The sequence below is a fragment of the Pinus tabuliformis genome, chromosome Q (genome assembly GCF_031772625.1).
Source record: "Pinus tabuliformis cultivar Carrire ecotype Pingquan chromosome Q, CPIR1, whole genome shotgun sequence".
Taxonomy (NCBI): Eukaryota; Viridiplantae; Streptophyta; class Pinopsida; order Pinales; family Pinaceae; genus Pinus; species Pinus tabuliformis.
In genome coordinates this window covers 51326866-51347442 of record NC_142296.1, presented here as the reverse complement: position 1 = coordinate 51347442, position 20577 = coordinate 51326866, and the positions used below count along the sequence as shown (strand labels likewise).

Genomic DNA, 20577 nt, shown 5'->3' with positions numbered 1-20577 from the left:
TCTTAATAATAATAAACCCTCAAAGCTGCTGCACCGGTTTTCCTGCATTGGGTTTTTCCGGGGACATTTGTCCAAAAATAACAATGTCTATTGTGTTGTATTTTCTTTCTTGCTCAGTATCTTGTTTCCGTATAATAATTAATTAAGTGAAGGTTGCAATAGTGTTTACTTCGATATTTTCCGTAGCAAACAGTAAATAACTTGTATGGATTAAGAAGTAGGATAAGTAACATCAGTTTGCTGCAGTAGGATTTCGGTTGTGGAATTTTCACAGAGACAACAACAACGGGGTTTTCAGTAGTGAGAATTCTAGAGTAATTCTTAAGAGGTTTCCAGTAATCCATTATTAGTGAAGGAGGTTGTTAAAATTGGAAACTAGGGCCAAACTCCATGTGGGTCATCTTATTTATGACAACTGATATTTTTCTTGGATCCCTCTTATCGAGAGGTGTAGGATTGATATAAAGATCATCCGATTTCGATAAGTATTAATGGAGATATGAATTTATTTGCGTTATGGGACAATTCGTCAAGGTTGGCCAACAACCAAAATAACCCCCTCATGTGCTCAACGTTTTAGTATAAAAGGAGGTGACTTGATTGTCATTTCTACACACACTTCACTCTTGATTTCTCTCCACTTGTTTTGGGTTTTAGTGGAAAGATAAATCTAAATGATGAAGCCCTAGATGTAGGAGGATGTCCTAGCCGCGGTCCTAAGGAGGATACCCTAGGCGTAGTCCTAAGGAGGATGATCTAGCCGCAATTCAAGGGATGAGACCCCTACTTCTATACGCTTCCCAACCTGCCCTCTAGGCTGCCTAAAGGAGAGATATAGCAGGCCTATTCATGTTGCCTAAATACACAGGTGCCCTAGCTGCAGTTAGGAAGACAGGCCAACGAGTTTGAAGGGATGTTTTCAGGTAACGAAGTGCTGGAAGGAGGGCCGAAATAGTAAGGGAGTAATCTGGGCTAGTAGACACAGGGATTCCTCCTTAAATAGGCTGAGTAAGGGACTGTTCTGTTGTGATTAGGACGCAGGCCTATAGGTGTTGTTTTGAGGGTCAAGCATAGAGTTGTAGGTGCCTCCTCAAGCAGCGAGGTCACATAACTTGAAGAGGAAAGGAGACTGCATAATTTAAGGTGTGTTTTGGGCATGACTATTGGGTTTCTGTAGGTTATAGTGGGAGCTCTAACCAGTGACCAAAACACTAGCCATAAACAGAAGTGTAGAAGTATGGTAACTTCTGCTTTGACTTGTTTGATTGGAAGGGTCTCTTCATTGATGAGGAGATTCTATATACTGCCACATAGGAGTAGCAATGACTAACATTGGGACAACAACGCTAGTAATGTGACAACATGGTGCAACAATGTCACAAGGCATAGCAATGCCACATGACAGCAACAATGGCATGGTATAGTGGGACAACATGACAAGCATGGTGTTGCAAGCACATTGGGATAGCATGACAAGCATGATGTTGCAAGCACATTGGGACAACATGGTGCAACCAACACATGGGACAACAATGGCAAGCATGGTGCTACAAGAACATGGGACATGCAGTATGGCAACATGGTTCAGCATGCCACATGGTGCAGTAATGGCACATGGGACAACAATGGTACATGATGCATTACAGTGATGGGTACAGTCATGATTAGTGAAGCATGATGAGATGCAACATAATGATGATGGGTGCAACATGGTGCAGCACCGTGAGGTGCAACATGATGATGAGGAGTAGCACAATGATAGGTGCAACATGGTGATGGAGTCACCTGGGAGAATCAGTTGAAGCAGCATGTTTTCAACTGAGTTCAGCTACTTCATGTATCATCTACTTAGATATGATCTATGCTCTTATTTAGATAAGTCAAAGTGTTGACCTCTGTTGTATATGTACTCTCTCTCTCTCTCTCTGTTGAACTATTGAAGAACATATAAGAAGAATTGATCAAGGGTTTCCCCACATTGGGGTTTGTCCCTGGCTAGCGCCACATCTTGTGTCCTCTTGTATTGGCTTGTCTTCTGTGATCTATGTTTATGTCCTATTTGCAATTTACTTTAATGCTGATGCGATTGCTAATCTAGAAAAGGTATTGAGCTAACTGTGAAAATTGAAATAAATTACTCTAAGCATAGAACATACCTAGAATTAACATGGTATCAGAGTTGAGCTGAAGACAAAGCCCAAGCAAGAGTGAAAGAGCAATCACCGAGGACAGTTGGGAAAGGACAAAAGGCTCAATGGGTCCCTCATCCCTCTTCAAATTCACCAAGGGTGAAATCGAAGTAGAGAACATTATCAAATGGTGCAGCGGAAGCTTCTGATGGCCTACCTAAAGATCACTTCAATGGGAAGTACGAATCTAAGGGTGGAAGGAAAGGTGGATGCCTTGTTTGTAATAAGTTTGGCCATTATGCGAAGGAGTGTTTGAATGGAAGGGACACATCACTTGATGAAGAAAAAAATCATTCTAGGGACATCTTTAATGATCGAAGGAATGATAGGTAATGCAGGTCATCAAGGAAATAGCCGACTCTTCGAAGAAAGAAAGGAACCCCAAGTATGAAGAATCAAATGTTGTTTCTGATAAGAAAAAGAAGCATTATCTTATATTGGCCCTCTCCTCCAGACTCTTTGGGAATCTGGCTTATTGATTGTAGTGCTTCAAGGCACTTCATCGTTAGAAGGGTGCTCTCTCTAATTTGGTAGAGATGGAAACACTTGTGGGATTATACTTGGAGTCAATGTCACCTATCCCGAAAAGGGTGTAGGGAATGTTACCTCTCAATTGAATGAGGGTAACTCGATTCATTTAAAAGAAGATCTTTATGTACCCAATCACAACAAGAACCTGGTGTTAATTTCGGTAATGGAAGTCAAAGGTTTCAAGGTGGCATTCGTCAATGGAAAGGTACGTGTTTGAAAATAGAATTTTCAAAGATTCTTTTACTCATGGGTCCAGTGTTGGCAATTTGTATCGAGTTGCATGATGGTCCATTGGGGACCATGTTAGTTGTCACATCTCATCTATAACACCGAAGGTCTACTTATTATGGGGCCCTACCTGATGTGAGTCAGATGGTGACAGGGATGCTTGAATTTAAAAAGAGCATGAAGGTACATGTCTGAGATGTACCAGAGGAAAATCTTACAAGGGGACCATTCCCCTCATGTAGTAGGTCCACTGGTTTGGAATAACCTGAGGGGTTTGAGATTCATGATCGGGAATCTCATGTATGCAGGTGGAAGAAAGCCCTCTATGGCTTGAGGCAAAACACCCCGGGCTTAGTATGAGAGGATTGATAGCGATCTGATGAAGCTGAGATTCACTAGGAGTGAAGCTGATCCAAACCATTGCTTGAAGGTTGTGGATGATAGACCTCTCATACTAGCACCTTATGAGGACGACCTCTTTCTGAAAAGTGTAGACACTCTCATTTGCAAAGGTAAAAGGGATTTGGATTTCGGATTTGGAATGGTAAACTGCAAGCCCATGACTACCTCGATGGAGCTTAACTTTCAGAAGTTATGTGATAGTGATGCCAGACCAAGTTTGGGAAATGTCTCTGAGTTTCATAAACTCATTTGCATTGATTTTATTGGTGAACTTCTATCCAGATATATGTTTTGCAGTTAGCATGTTGGGCTCATATTTGGTTGAGCCTCACTGGATTGGTGCCAAGAATCTTCTGAGATATCGTCAGGGCACAATCTCTCATGGATTGAGATACATTGTCGGAAATGTGAAGCTGCATGATTATTCGAATGCTGACTGGGCAGGCAGTGTGGAGGATCACAAGAGCACTTCTGAGTGCTGATTCTCTTTGGGTTCTGCTTCGATATCCTGGATGAGAAGGAAGCAGAAGTTGGTTGCTATAAGCACCGTTGAGACCGAATACATAGCTACGAGTATGACCTCATGTAAAGCTGCATGGTTGCGAAAGCTCTTCAGTGAGTTGTTTGACACATGATGGATACCACCGTGATCTTCTGTGTCAACCAGAGGGGGATTAGATTATTGAGGAATCTTGTATTCTATGATTGCTCCAACATATAGACATCAGATACTATCTTATCTGGGATATGGTACATCGATGAGCAAGAAGGCTCCATCACATTGGGACTGATGTGCAAGTCACAGACATTCTATCAAAGCCTCGAGGAAAGGTCAAATTTGTGACTTTCCGAGAATGACTTGGAGTCGTTGAGAGACCCTCTTATGAGGGTCCTGCATGATGCATGCATTGAGCTCTGGGAGCTCTGGGGGGCTTGGGGTACTTCTTGGAGAAACAAGCGACCATAGGGTGACTCACCCTCCCCTAATGGTGCATTGTGTACAAGGTGAATGGTTCAGCCTTCCCCTATGATACCCCGTGGCGACTTATGGAGAGGATGAGTGGTTCTCCTGTCGAGGCATCCTACCCATGCAGTCTGGGACTCATGGGAAGTACCTCTCAACTGGCCAATGAGTAGGGAAATGGGGTTAGGGACCATAGTAGTACTATCAATGGATGCATCGTTGTATCTACCGTACTCCCTATGCTAGGATGACCTCCATTGTTCTGGAATCAGTATGAGTGGTTTGAGACACTCTCTTTTGATATTGATCTGGGATCAATGAAATTGACTTCGGATCAATAAGAGTGACATAACTCACTCTCTTTTGGAACTGATCAGGGATCAATAAAAGTGGTATGACACACTCTCTTCATATGGAACTCACTTCAGGTTAGTAGAGAATGGTGTGAGACATTCTCGATCAATTATTCTTCTTCATGGTTTAGCAGAGCAGAGCAGTGCAGGGCACTGTTGGCAGAGATAGTATAGTCTGGCAGATGGATCAGCGGATGGAGTTCTCCCTAGTTGAGAGGGAGTGTTAAAATTGGAAACTAGGGCCAAAATCCATGTGGGTCATCTTATTTATGGCCGCTGATATTTTTCTTGGATCCCTCTCATCGAGAGGTGTAGGATTGATCTAAAGATCATCCGATTCTGATAAGTGTCCATGGAGATATGAATTTATTTGTGTTATGGGACAATTCGTCAAGGTCAGCCAACAACCAAAATAACCCCTTCATGTGCTCAACGTTTTAGTATGAAAGGAGGTGACTTGATAGTAATTTCTACAAACACTTCACTCTTGATTTCTCTCCACTTGCTCTGGTTTTAGTGGCAAGAGAAATCTAGATGATGAAGCCCTAGATGTAGGAGGATGCCCTAGCTGCAGTCCTAAGGAGGATGATCTAGCCGCAATTCAAGGGAGGAGACCCCTACTTCTATAAGTTGCCCAACCTACCCTCTATGATGCCTAAAGGAGAGATATAACAGGCCTATTCATGCTGCCCAAATACGCAGGTGCCCTTGCCGTAGTTAGGAAGAAAGTCCAGCGAGTTTGAAGGGATGTTTTTAGGTAACAGAGTGTTGGAAGGAGGGCCGAAGTACCATGCTGGAGGGCTGAAATAGTAAGGGACTGATCTAGGCTAGTAGACACAGGGATTCCTCCTGAAACAGGCCGAGTAAGGGACTGTTCTGTTGTGATTAGGACGCAGGCTTGTAGGTGTTGTTTTGAGGGTCAAACATAGAGTTGTAGGTGCCTCCTCAAGCAGCGAGGTCACATAACTTGAAGAGGAAAGGAGGCCGCATAATTTAAGGTGTGTTTTGGGCATGACTATTGGGTTGCTGTAGGTTACAGTGGGAGCCCTAACTAGTGACCAAAACACTGCCCATAAACAGAAGTGCAGAAGTATGGTAACTTGTGCTTTGACTTGTTTGATTGGAAAGGTCTCTTCATTGATGAGGAGATTCTATATACTGCCACATAGGAGCAACAATGACTAACAGTGGGACAACAGTGCTAGTAGTGTGACAACATGGTGCAACAATGTCACAAAGCATAACAATGCCACATGATAGCAACAATGGCATGGTACAACGAGACAACATGACAAGCATGGTGTTGCAAGCACATTGGGACAACATGACAATCATGATGCTGCAAGCACATTGGATCAGCACGACAAGCATGGTGCAACCAACACATGGGACAACAATGGCAAGCATGGTACTGCAAGCACATGGGACATACAGTATGGCAACATGGTTCAACATGCCACATGGGACAACAGTGTTGCAACATGGTGCAACATTGGCACATGGGACAACAATGGTACATGATGCAGTACAGTGATGGGTACAGTCATGACTAGTGAAGCATGATGAGATGCAACATAGTGATGATGGGTGGAGCATGGTGCAGCACTGTGAGGTGCAACATGATGATGAGGAGCAACACAATGATAGGTGGATCATGGTGATGGAGCCACCTGGGAGTATCAGTTGAAGCAACATGTCTTCAACTGAGCTCAACTACCTCATGTATCATTTACTTAGAGATGATCTATCCTTTTATTTAGATAAGTCAAAGTGTTGACTTCTGTTGTATATGTACTCTCTCTCTCTGCTGAACTATTGAAGAACATATAAGAAGAATTGATCAAGGGTTTCCCCACATTGGGGTTTGTCCTTGGCTAACGCCACATCTTATGTCCTCTTGTCTTGGCTTGTCTTCTGCGATCTATGTTTATGTTCTATCTGCAATTTACTTTAATGTTGATGTGATTGCTAATCTGGAAAATATATTGAGCTAACTATGAAAATTGAAATAAATTGCTCTAAGCATAGAACATACCTAAAATTAACAGAGGTTGAGATTTCCAGCAGAAGAGGCCGAAATAACTAGTGCAAGTAGTTAGTTTTCCTAGTGTGTATAGCAGAAGCAGTGTTTCACTTCCAGTTGTCGGAAGAATTACCGGAGGTATGATTAGCTTCAAGAGGTAGAGGGAGGTAGAACGACTTGCAGGGAAGTGATCCTGAACGCTATGAAAATTATCCAGTGGTTGCAATGTGCATTTCTGGGTAGCATTGCAAGTGCTAGAGAAGAGTGTGAGTGGCCAGTTCAATTTGCTGGAGGGAAAAGTAATTTCCCAGATTATTTTGCTAGTTGAGAAAATTTGTATGTCGGAGGTTCACCATTTTACGACAACCAATTGAAATTCTCTATTTTGTTAAAGAATAATAAAACCCTCATCTGCTGCACTGTTTTTTCATTTAGGTTTTTTCTAGGTACGATTGTTCAAAAATATTGGTGTCCAATTATTGTGTGTGTGCATTATTTTCTCAGTTCCAATATTTTATTTTCACAGTGTTTTTATTTGTGAAGAATTGCAGTGATGAGGTATTCGTTATTTGTTATAATATTAAATTACATAAGACAAATAAACTATGTAAGTTAGGAGAATAATATCCAATTACTATGATTCATGGAAATTTCACATTTTCTTCTTTGGGATATCTTCCCTACCATATATTTCCTCTTATTCCTCTCTATGTATGTTGTTTATTTCCATATTCACTTGCTATTTATTTCATATAACTATCCTTGTAAAAACTATCAATCTTGTTTCAATTCATATTGTATGAAGTCCCATGTTGCTTTTAAAAATTTTGAATACAAATATCAATTGTGTTCTATTATATAATCATATTTTATGAAATGATGTTGTGAATTATTGTGTAAACCATACTTTTATAACTTGTACGTGTTGGAAATGCCATTAATTTATCTTTTATAAAAAAAAATAAAATTTATTTTTAATTTTTTTCTATTTTCCCAGTGTTTCCCGAGGCGAGTGATATACCAGCTGACTATTTTCCGAATAGGAGTCCTGCATCATTGGTATTTCTTCCACATCTGTTCCATAAATAAAGGCTATAAAAAGCATTCCGAGTTCCTAAGATAATATTCACCTCCCTAATGAGATAGAGTGCTCAATTAGAGTCTTTACTTCCAATATGGATAAAATACGAACTATTTGGGATATATGGGAAATGTGAGGATTAAAGTCGAAAGGCCACTTCATACCAAACCATATAAATGATGAAATGATGACATGCCCAAAAATAAATTTGGAGTGAATGGGGGCATTATATGTAGAAACCCTTGACCTAGAGAAGCAGGCAGAAATACTTCTAATCCAATAAAAAATTGGTGTAAGCCCCGTTGACACCCTTCATATACACGGGGTCAGGAAAATTTGCAACATATTCTGCTTAAAATGTGAGTAATTTGATAGGGTGCCACTGTGCAAATAGGCCAGGTTCAAACCCCCGCAGGTGTAGAGTCCTGGTATGTGTTTATGTGAATGAGGGTGTTTGAACTTTGTCCTCAGTTTCCCTCCATCATTAAAGGGGCTTAACACATGTTCAACAAGCCAAATTTGTTTAAGCAAATCTTAATAGAACACTTTATCTCAATATACCTTGATATATATATATATATTTATTTATTTATTTATTTTAATTGGAGAATTTCAGGAGGTTAGGTGCCATAACGCACAACGCCATTTCAAAATTCAAATCAAAGAACCTTCATATAAACATTGCATTTATAAAAAATCTTCTGGGTAATATATGTGTCTGAATAAAAACATTAGACTACATAGCATCATCAGTGATAATATTGAAATAATTGAGATGAAAAGACACATAATCAGTAAGAGCATCCTCAGCAAAGAGAACTGCAAATCATTATGTATCATGCAGTTAATGTGCATTATATCATAGCACCGCATTCGAAACTGATCTTCGATTTAGGCGTTATTTTGTTAGCACTCGGTAAGGCATTCAAGCAACATGCGAAGTCTTGCATTAAACTGAACTCTCTTTTTATATATATATATATATATATCTTTTGTTATATTATGCTTTCCGGTTAACTTTTCGACCAGATTGAAATGGCAAGACCAGGCTTTGCTGGACCTCTAAGTTATAATGCAGTGATACATTAGTTCGTTCTTCTACATTTTTTTTTTCAGTAAGAGTTCGTTCTTCTACATGGTGAAATACAAAGATGAAACCGTAAATTATTTTCTTGGAATTCAATAAACATTCGATTATATCAAGTTCATCCTTGTGCACCATGAAATACAAGGATTCAACTAGAAATATCCTGAATATCAAGCAGTAATTTTTAACAAACTTTGCTAAATGGCCGTGACCGTTACACTCCCAGAGTGGACCTTCTATTTGACATAGTTATTTTTGATAAAGCAAGTGCCCCCATCTTTCTTTCAAAACTTCATAAGATTTAACGAATGGGACAGCTTTTATCGTATGCACCATTGAAGCTTCTCTGCCTTCGAGCTTCTTGATTGTCACGTCCTCAGTCACAAGGCCTAGCCTTAGTAGAGTTTCCATGGCCTTATCAATCGGCATCTCAATCTACATAGACCAGAGATTTTTCATATTAATAACAGCAGAATACATCAAGTAGATAAGGACTCAGACGTCAAGCAACAAAGTTCATGCACACATAGCTCCACCCACAAAAGATCATAGCCCAATCAACAATAAGAATATTTACAGTGTTCTCTTTAGATGTGTTTGATTATCTTTGAAATACCTGCTCTTTAAATTTACTATAAAGGAAATGCTCACATAGGTCAGCAATCCTTTTCCGACTCCCCACCTGCAAAATGGACACTATAAAAGTTCAATTATATCTAAAAAATACTAACCTATTGAATACATCTGGAGCTGTTATATTAATACCCACCAACTTATTCCAGTCCATGTTCATAATTTAGTACAATTTTGTAGTTGTAGACATTGATATGAAGGATATTAATTACTGTTAAACGAAAGTGATCTCAAGGAAAAACAGAATGAAAGGAAAATTCATAACATATGAGTCAAAGTCCTTTTTATGATGACCATGATGACTATTGTACATTGAGACCAACTTTGGTCTATTGGAGCATAATAAAACAAACATGAATAATCACTTTGTTTGATTACGTGGTTTTAACAATCAAACAAATTGGAACTAAAATTTGATTTTTCATTGATTTTTACAAGTTAACGAGTTATGGAGATCATTGGTATTAAAATGTTTTGAAAATGGGATTTAATGTTTTTGTAGACTAGGTATTCCAAGAGAAAGTGATTTTCAGCCTCTATTTGTCTTGCAGATTTTTACAGATTCTTTCTACCCAAGGTATTTTAGGTTTAGTCCAATGCCCTGTTTTACTATGGAGCTTATGAGAGGTTATTGTTATATTTGTAGTATTTATTTTCTTCTTTAAGTTGGCTACAATATAAGGATAGTTTTGATCTTCCAACTTCAGGTTAATGACTTCTTTCTAGTGAATCAACTTTTTCTCATTTTCATTGTTACCTCCCAAACCTGCACTTAAGTGGTAAAGCTCTAAAACTAAAATGCAAGCAAAGGGAAACTTAGAGGGGCTACCCACTATCAACATAGGGGATCCTTATATAACCTTAGGTCAGCTCTCCCCCAGCGTGTTACTACCAAAAAAATGTGAAATCCAATTTGCACTTTTCAACAACATTGCATGGGTCATATGTATGATGCTTGTTGCCGCAAAATATAGCAAGCCTTGGAGAGGGCCACCATACAAGGGTAAAACTAGATCAAGTGACAACAGTGAGGTAGTGTCCCACTGTCGTCACAACCAAAATCCCCTGTTCTTTATGGATTTTCACCAATGGGAGGAGTCTCAATATGTGAGAATGTCACCTAATGGATATTCTAGGGTTAAGGTACAAGGTGACTCAACAAGGCCTTCTACAAGAAAGGCACAATTTAGTTAAAGACTCCAATAGGAGGTAATTCACTTTCTTGAAAGAGGCCTATCGAATAAAGTAAGAGACCTAGAGCTAGATTAGTAAGTTGAGTGTTGGGTTGGCCAAAGGTCAAGGCGAGGAAGGGTTTCCAACAATGTATATCAGCAAGATCAAGGTACATGAAATCCTCAAACAAGCCCCTAAGTTGAAGCAAGACTAGACTAGGGTTTTACCTTAGGGCAAACAACTAGGGCAAAGAAATTTATGGACAAAATTGAAGTGGATGCCCATCAAAAGAAGATATTTTGTGGCAAATACCCTCCTCTTGATGTTTAGGCTCTCCAATCCCACAAATGTACCTTGCCTATGGATTTGCACCAAGCCCTAGTTAGCTCACTTGGCCTTGAGGGGATGAATGTGAAATTTCCATAATTGCAACAATTGGAATTTAATCTTCTAACTTATGCAGTTTATTTCTCTTCAAAAAATTAATTCGGAAAATAACAATTAATTCACTATTGCAATTTCACAAATAAATACGGGAACTGAGAAAATAATGCACACACAAAATAGATGACATCAATATTTTTGGACAATAGTCCTTGAAAAAACCCCAACGTGGGGAAAAACAGTTCTAGAAATGAGGGTTTATATTATTATTAATTCTTCAACGAAATTAAGAAATACATCAATTACTTGCCTCTTACTGGCAAAGCTTTGACATACAATTTTCTCCACTGGCAAATCAATTTGGAAACCCAAGTTTCCTTTGCAAAATGAAAACGACCTCCCTCTGCCTATTCGCACCTCCTAGTACGACCTCTCTACAGATAGTTTCGACCTCCCTTCCTATCACTAGAATGCTGGAAATTCTGTGGAGAATTTCTTTGAGAATTATTTCCTCAATCTCTTTGTTGAAACCTTGTTGTTGGTGTCTCCCTCTGCACCCTTGCTCTCACTGCAAATTGCACCACTGAGTCTTTGTCGTGTTTTTTCCAAGGCCCCATCAACTTGCTCTTATAATCTCTCATTGAGCAACCAATGACCACGATCTAATCACAATCGATGGCTAAGATCATCTTGACCCCATCAAGTGACTTTTTTGGAAGTCTCTAGAGAAAAATCAATTTTCCTCAATTAATATGATTTAACTAATCAGTTTTCCTAAGTTAGACTTAGGAAAATATTTAAGAATTAGTTAATTAATCTAATTGAGGTGTTTCTTATGAAACCTTTTCTGGGTATTCAAGAAAATGTGTTCCTTAGCCTCTTAGACACCATAGAGGCTAGAACCCATGTTCGTTGCTACCAAAAACTAACACTCCCTCTTAGTGAGGAAGGTGTTCTCCACTACTCCCATGTTATCCCTGAAGTAGACAAACTTTGCCTTACCCAAGGCCTTCATGAGAATATCCACAACTTGTTGATCTGTGGGAACATGTTGTGGCCAAACTGATCCACATTGTATACAATATTTGATGAATTAGTATCTTATGTTGATATGCTTCAACCTATCATGAAACAATGGATTCTCAGAGAGCTTGATGCAACTCTGATTATCATAGTAGATACTAGTTGAATCCATTCGTACACCAAACAAACTCCCTACATCAATAAATTTTTGATGATCTTTTAATCTCCACTGTCGAAAATAAATATTCTTGAGGAATTTTCGCATTTCTCATTAAAACCATTTTTTATTAGCTCAAAAATAATTATTTTGAGCTAATTTCCTCAAAAATTTGACTTTGACTTAACCACCAAAGTCCAAGGGTCCAATTTTTCTTGAAATATCCAATATTATCTTGGTGGGGGACTTTCAAAGATTAATTTATTTTAGACCCACGAATTTTTCCACTTGGAGAATTTAATTTATCTAACATTTTAATTTTTGACTCTAATTAATTAATTTTCTGGCTTAGAATTTCATTTTATTTTGTCCAGAAAAATTAATTAATTGACTTATGAGGGGATTAATTATTTTTTCCACCCTCTAATATTTTAGCCATGGTGTCTAAGTATGAAGGACCATGTACTAAAATATTTTTTACATAAGATTTTACAAACTCAACCCTCAAAGGGGGAATATCCATTCATTATAGACCCTCGAATAAATACCCAATTCTATGACAAAATATGATCTAGTAGACCAAGTGATTTGTAATTAAATAATTTAGCCAAATAGCTTAAATTATTCGCAAATCACTTTTACAATAGACTCGAATAAAACACTAGGACTCACTTAAGACTTCGACGATAAATTCCACGCTAGCTATGGAGTGAGGTTGGAGGGAAGAACTTTGCCGATCATCTGTGTTTAAAAACACAGACAAATTAGTGAGACGAAAAACCTCCTAGGATGAAATTCGTCGCCAAAATAATAGGCTTACATAGGTTGTTACATAAATACACGGTCTTACTAGCATCATTTACATTATAATTTTTCATAATGGGTTTACGATGACATAGAATAGACTGTTGGCTAATGATTTTGACTTTGAAAAGATCCTTTGAAGTCCTCGGATCCTGCTTCCTTCGAATGTTGAAAAAATGGGTGCAACATATGGCCCCATATGGGTACACATTGCTTCAATGCAGCAATGTGAGAATCCCAGAATCTTGTAACCAAGAAAACAAAAATCCATCAAATAGATATTCATTCAAAATCAAAATCATCATGCATACATAGAATATCTGCTGGAATACAAAAGTCTACTTTAACAAACTGAAAGGTAAGAAACATAAGTGCATAGAATAAAACTAACTAATGATATAAATGAAAAAAGGAGTGGGTTTAGAGATACTATACAAAGGATGCCCCGTGGCATCAAATGTCATCTCTGTAGTACAGTTTGAGCATCTGCCCATTTGTTGGCAGCTCTACAGGATCTCCTTCTAGAGTATTCAGATACAAAGAATTTGCTCCAACAATTCCTTTGATAATATACGGCCCAAGCCATAGACTGTCGAATTTTCTGTGATTGTTGGGCTTCTCATTTCTATGATCCCATAATAACACCATGTCGCCAATTTGGAGAGATCTATTCCGGGACAACTTGTTGAAATTTTCCTTTGTTCTAGCTTGTCCTTGACATAAATTATCAAAAGTATTTCTGTGAGCCTCATCAAGTTCCATAATTTGATCAATTCTTCTTTGTATTGCATCCTTATTATCTGTAAATTGCTGCAAGAGTTGATAAGCAAGAAGCTTGAGATGAATTGGTAAGGTAACTTCCAAATGTTGGAATTTCTAAGTCTAACTGTTAGAAATCCTTCTTGTGCTTTCTGATTTATTTCTTCCTACTTGTTTTGTTAATTAACAAGTTATTTACCATGTAAATACTGAAAATAAATACAAGTACAGTCTCAACACATACAAATCATCATCTGAAGGAAAAACAAGCACACAAGTGACACCATTATTTTTGGACTAATGTCCCTGGAAAAACCCAATGCAAGAAAACCGGTGCAACTATCTGAGAGTTATATTATTAAGCAGTTTCATAATACAATCTGGGTGTCAGAAATGGCTAACCCAACAGAGAATGCCCTCAGCAGTAGTACCTCTCAGTTGGAGACAAATATCAGCCCCAATCTACCCCATGAAATCTCCCAACGTCAACCTCTAGGGTCTGCGTCAGCCTCTCTGGCCCAGCGTCTGCCCAGCATCACCCTCTCCGGGCTTTGCATCAGCCTTTGGAGCCTCTGTGTCTCCCACGCTGGCCCTCCTCAGGCTCTGCACAACTCCTGGCTGCCTCTGCGTGGCCTCTAGCTGCTTCTGCGTGGCTTCTAGGTGGCTCTGCATCAACCCTCTCCCGTCTTCTGCGCTGATGCTCCCGGTACTATTTCTGCCTCTCTGTTACTGCATTCAATGCCCCTCAGCTGCAACTTTGATCACTCCTTCGATTTCCTTAGCAAGCCCTGACCCAAAAAATTGAATTCTTGATCATGTCGGTGTGTTCTCCAAGTGACCGTCAAGCCTTCTCTTATACTTTTCTCGTTGACAATTCAATGACCAAGATTAAATCCCTAATCAATGACTAAGATTAGATCTGGCTTGATCCATGACTTTTGGACCATTCTAACTCAATTTTATATTAATTCACATTAATATTTTATTTTTCCTAAGTTTATACTTAGGAACTCCATTAAAAATATTAATTATTTTAATATCTCCCAAATCGCTTAAAATCCGCCCAAACCATTTCTAGGTATTGAAGATCTCAAGTGCATTAGCATCTCCACCAATTTTCGTGGCTAGAGCACATCTGATGCTACCCCAAATCAACACTCCCTCTTAGCGAGGATTGTGCTCTAGTAATACTCCTCACTGAGCATCACCCTGATCATCCGGCATCGGTCCCTGTGCTGATGCTAGGCCTGCTGCCCAACATCCTCTACACTGCTGCATCATGTACTGCTACCCATGGCCCTACCACTACCACTGTTGCATTTGTACGACAACTCCCTCTGCATCTGTGTTGCTGCCCATGGCCTTGCCACTGCCACTGCTGCATCTACACTGCAACCCCTCTCATCATGCTGCATCGTGCTGCCCATAGCACTGCCACTGCTAACTGCTGCACTGCAACTCAGTTACTGAGAAGTAAGTAACTGATCTCCCAACTCTGACATCTTCGTCAAGCTAGAAACACTCCCAATGCTGAAGCTCCCTCTGTCATTGACAAGTGCTCCCTCTCTGACCTCTGCGTTGCTGCAACAACTCTGTGCATCTCGCACTGCTGCCTCACGTTGTCCTGGGACTCCTGCACTGTAGCTCCCTTTGTCGCTCCATCTGCATCTATCTCTATCGACATCCGCCAGTCCTGCTACTCCTCTTCGGGGCTCTCGTAGCAAGGTATAATCCAAGAGGTTGGGTACCTCGAGGATCCTGCCCCTCATCGCTTGTAGTCCGTCTGACTACAACTCGATGTCTCCCCACTTCCTCTCAAGTGGCGCATGAGCACTCATGGCACAATCATCATCTGTCTCCACTTCTTTCTCCACCCTTGCTGGCGCAGCCTTGGTCTCAAAAGCCTCTCCCTTGCTCTTCTTCCTCAGACACTAGCTCGCATAGTGACCCAGTTCCCCACAGTGGAAGCATTTGACCTTGGAGAGGTCCTTCTTCTTTCGTTTCTCCTGCTTTCCCTCAGATGCTAGGGAAACATCCTCCTCTTCCTCCTTGATTCTGACCCCCTGTCGCTGCTTCCTGCCTTGGTTAGCCTTCTGATCTCTTCTTGACGAAGAGCCGCCCACAGTTCCTCCCAATCTAGAAGGGTCGACCTGCCCAGTATGCTCTGGACAAATACCTCCCAATCCTCTGAGACTACATTCAATGTGGTCCTCACCAACATCTCCTCATCCGACGTGGCCCCTATGGAAGTCAGCTGATCCCGGATCTCCTTCAATCGACCGAGGAAGGTGTCTATCTGTTCTCCCTTCTACATCTGGTATGACCGCAACTGATTTTCTAGTAGCATCTTCCTCTGCACGGAAGTATGCTGATACAATTTCGTCAGGGCCTCCCACATCGCATTTGCCGTGTCCTTTTTAGCAATATGTGGTACTACATGGTCCTTGACCTCGTCAAGGATGATGCTCTTGGCCCTCGCCATTGCCTCCTCATACTTTTCGTTCTCAACTGAGTCAACTGGGATCACTATCGTGTTCAAGGCGAAGTGCTTGAGATGATTCCTGTCTAGAACGAACAAGATCCTGGCCTTCCAGACTACGAAGTTTGAGGCTCCGTCCAATCTGTCCTGATCTCTTACCCCATTCACTGCCATATTTTTGCTCCTCTTTCGACTCTTCTGAGTCTCTCTATTTCCCTCCTGGAAGTTCTCAGTGTGACTCCCTCTGAGCATCGATTTCCCTCCTAGAAACCCCTCTACCAATGTCGAGATTCCCCCACCTCGATCGTTAGTGTAGCTGCACCACTGATCCAGATTTCTTGGCTAGAAATTCTCGGCAGCAACTCCCTTCTCTTTGGTCTTGCACTGCTAGGTACTGTTTTGACCATAGTACCCCACTAGCTTCACTCCGCAACTTACCCACAGCCTCCTATGTCCCAACAAACTGAAGGTTAGAGCCTCTAGGCTCTGCGCAATCCTGACACTAGCAAAATCCGCACCTCCTGGCCATGGGTGTCAATCCTTCCTAACGAGAAAGATGATCGAGCACTGTGTAGGTCAGGTCTGCTCCTCTCTGCCACTATGTTGATCCTCTTCTTGACTCGAATTGATGACGCAGGCACTGCGCACCCCTCCCTTGCTGCTTTTCTGCTAGGAACAACTTCTGTCACTCGGGACAACTGTTTCTGCTGCTGCTGCTCTGCTTGGCTGATGCACTCAGTTATCTTGTGATCTGCAACCACGCTCCGATACCATGTTGGAATTTTGAAGTCTAACTATTAGAAATCCTTCTTGTACTTTCTAATTTATTTCTTCCTACTTGTTTTGTTAATTAACAAGTTATTTACCATGTAAATTGTTAGGTCCCTATACTACTAGTGTAACCCCTTAATGTTATTAGTACAACCCCCTTATTATATTTTTGTGCCCATGTAGTCCCCATATTGTTATTAATGTGCCCCATAGAAGACCACTATTGTTATTATTGTGCCCTTACATTCTTATTGTTATGTCAGCTCTGATTATATTATGACCCCTTAGACTCCTATATATAGAAAGGAGGTCTTGTCATTTGTATCATCCAAGAATTGTTAATTTGTGTAATGTAAAGGAGGTTGCCCCCTCGAAGAGGCTTATTTTGTAGGCGTTTATCTATCTTTTCTATCTTTTTGTGAGCTGGTTTCATAACATTTGGTATCAGATCTTTGGATTCTAAGGTTTCGCTGCTCCAAACAGGTCATCGTGGAATTTTCGCTATAACTTTTTCACTACGAAGTTTCAGAAGCTAAAAAAAAACCCATTTGAGAAGAAATCGGTTTGAACCTTGGGTCCGAATTTTAGATCTTGTATTGCTATATTTTTAGAGATATGATCCGAGGAAGTTAGGGTTTTTGCAAACTCTAGAATTTCATCTCAAACAGGTCATCATGGAATTTTCGCCATAATATTTTTTCTACGAAGGTTTAGACTCTGAAATTAAAATCCATTTGAGCCGAAATCTTGTGAAGCTCGGGTCTGAATCTCAGATCTTGTATCGCTATATGTTCGGAGATATAATTTGAGGAAGTTAGGGTTTTTGCAGACTCTCAAATTACATTCTAAACAGCTGACCTTGGGAAAATCGTCATAACTTTCTCTTTGAGCAACAAATTGAAATTTTGTAAGAAGTTACAAAAAGAGGACGCACTGTAGTTTTCTATGTAAATTTTTCAGATCCGAAGGTCTAAACAGTGACATGTGGCACGTCGTAAAAGTTCGCTATACTAAAACATTATATATTCAGGTCATCATAGGAGATTGGGCATAACTTTTTCTTGGAGAATCAAATTCTGATCAGACTTGCGGGGTTAGAAAGAGGACTCAGAGGGCTACTGCAGGACACAATTTCAGAACTTAGAGATCTGAAAGTATAGAGTTACAGTCGTTTCAAGATCAAGCCCCTCAAATCAAGAAAAGGAGATATGAGGAAGTTTGATGGCAAGGATCCGGTAAATTGGATACTATAGATGAAGCAATATTTTGATTTACATGAGGTTCAACCATCACAAAAGGTACATATTGCATCTTTATATTTAGAATCGAATCAATTTCTATGGTATAAAGGGCTTTGTTCTCGTAAAGCACTTGTCACTTGGTCAATTTTCACAGAAGAAATGATAGCATATTATGAGCATACAAAGAGTAACATCTTCTTTAGCCAATTGATAAATTTCGAACAGAAGGGTTCAATGGCAGAGCACATTGAGGAATTTCAAAAATTGAATATAAGGGTAAATTGTATTCCAAAGAAGCAACGGATTGATGTCTTCATAGCGAATTTAAAGGATAGCATTCAACATGAGGTTCGTCTTTGGGAACCTGATTCATTGGAGAAGGCATTCCAATTGGCAAAAAGAATTGAAAGCGAAATTATGGAAACAAATAATCCCACCACTCACGACTATAATTATGGAAGTGTTTTTTCTCCTAGCCTTCCACAACCTACAAGGTTTACACGACAACAATTGGAAGAAAAAAAAAGAAGCTTTGTTACAATTGTGATAGCAAATACACTAAAGGTCATAAGTGTGTTGAGAAGAAATTATTTTACATAGATTGTGAAGAGGAGGAAGAAAATGAACAAGAAATGTCAAAAGAAGAGGATATACACCAGGAACAAACCCTAGAAAAAGAAGAAATGAATCCGATCATATCTTGTAATGCATTGGCCGGAATTACTACTCCTCAAACTATCAATATAGAAGGACATATCAAGAAGAAAAAGGTTCAAGAAGTGAAAGATCACATTGAGAAAGAAAAAATGAATTCGACCATATCTTGTAATGCATTGGCCGGAATTACCACTCTTCAAACTATCAAGATAGAAGGATAGATCAAGAAGAAAAATGTTCAAGAAGTGAAAGATCACATCAACCATCAAGAAATGAATCCGACCATATCTTGTAATGCATTGGAAGAAATTACCACTCCTCAAACTCTCAAGATAGAAGGACAAATCAAGAAGAAAAAGATTCAAGCAGTGAAAAATCACATCGAGCATCAACAACAAGTTCTCCAACTTTAAAGGATAATGCCACTTTGGTGCAGAATCGAATGAAACAATAGGCAGATCAACATCGCAGTGAAAGAAGTTTTGATGTAGGCAATTGGGTATTTTTACAGCTACATCTCAAGCAAGCTATTTATGAGAAGGAAATGTTGTCAATACTACATGCACTTAAAGAAATGGAAACCTTAGCTAATGGGAATACACTTCAAGGATGAGTATGTGGAAGCATTGTTTTGTGCTATTTCTATTATCCAACCAGAGTGGATAAACGAAGCAAGGGATGAATGGAAGAAGGACGAAGAAGTGTGGCCACTCATTCATAAGTTGCAGAAAATCCTAGTTCAAACAATATTACCAGAATTTGACGAGGAAGAAAAAATCATATTGGAACCTGGAGTAGTCACAGAAACAAGAACCTGACAGCTACGAAATCGATCAATTTCAAAGTATCTCATCAAGTGGAAGAACTTACCCGCTGAAGATTCCACATGGGAGGACAAGAATTTTATACAGAAGCATCAAGAACTACTCAAGCGTTGAGGACAACACTTTTTGAAGGAGAGGGGCATGTTAGGTCCCTATACTACTAATGTAACCCCTTATTGTTATTAGTACAACCCCCTTATTATATTTTTGTGCCCATGTAGTCCCCATATTGTTATTATTGTGCCCCATAAAAGCCCACTATTGTTATTATTGTGCCCTTACATTATTATTGTTATGTGGGCTTTGATTATATTATGACCCCTCGACTCCTATATATAGAAAGGAGGTCTTGTCATTTGTATCATCCAAGAATTGTTAATTTGTGTAATGTAAAGGAGGTTGCCCCCTCGAAGAGGCTTATTTTGTAGGCGTTTATCTATCTTTTCTATCTTTTTGTGAGCTGGTTTCATAACATAAATATTGAAAATAAATACAAGTACAGTTTCAACACATACAAATCATCAACTGAAGGAAAAACAAGCACATAAGTGACACCGTTATTTTTGGACTAATGTCCCTGGAAAAACCCAATGCTGGAAAACCAGTGCAGCTATTTGAGGTTTTTATTCTTAAGCAGTTTCATAATACAATATAGGTGCCAGAAATGGCTCACCCAACAGAGAATGGCATCGGTAGTAGTACCTCTCAGTCGGAGACAGATATTAGCCCCAATCTTCCCCACGAAATCTCCCAGCGTCAACCTCTAGGGTCTGCGTCAGCATCTCTGGCCTAGCGTCTTCCTAGCATCAGCCTC

General features: G+C 39.7%; 1 protein-coding gene across 4 annotated transcripts in view; it reads right to left on the bottom strand.

Moving 5' to 3' along the window:
* Nucleotides 1-8801: 8801 nt before the first annotated feature.
* The window catches only part of LOC149218258 (uncharacterized), a 512634-nt gene continuing 500858 nt past the window's right edge, over nucleotides 8802-20577 (bottom strand). For 2 of the 4 annotated variants that reach the window (XM_089383868.1, XM_089383867.1), the window contains 2 exons: nucleotides 9475-9540; nucleotides 8802-9293 (listed from right to left, as the gene is read on the bottom strand). In XM_089383868.1, coding sequence (XP_089239994.1) covers nucleotides 9108-9293; nucleotides 9475-9540 — 252 coding nt within the window. In that variant the 3' untranslated portion in view covers nucleotides 8802-9107. Of the gene's footprint in view, nucleotides 9294-9474; nucleotides 9541-20577 lie in introns of those variants that run through there. The other 2 variants (XM_089383869.1, XR_016249149.1) reach the window with 2 other exon arrangements.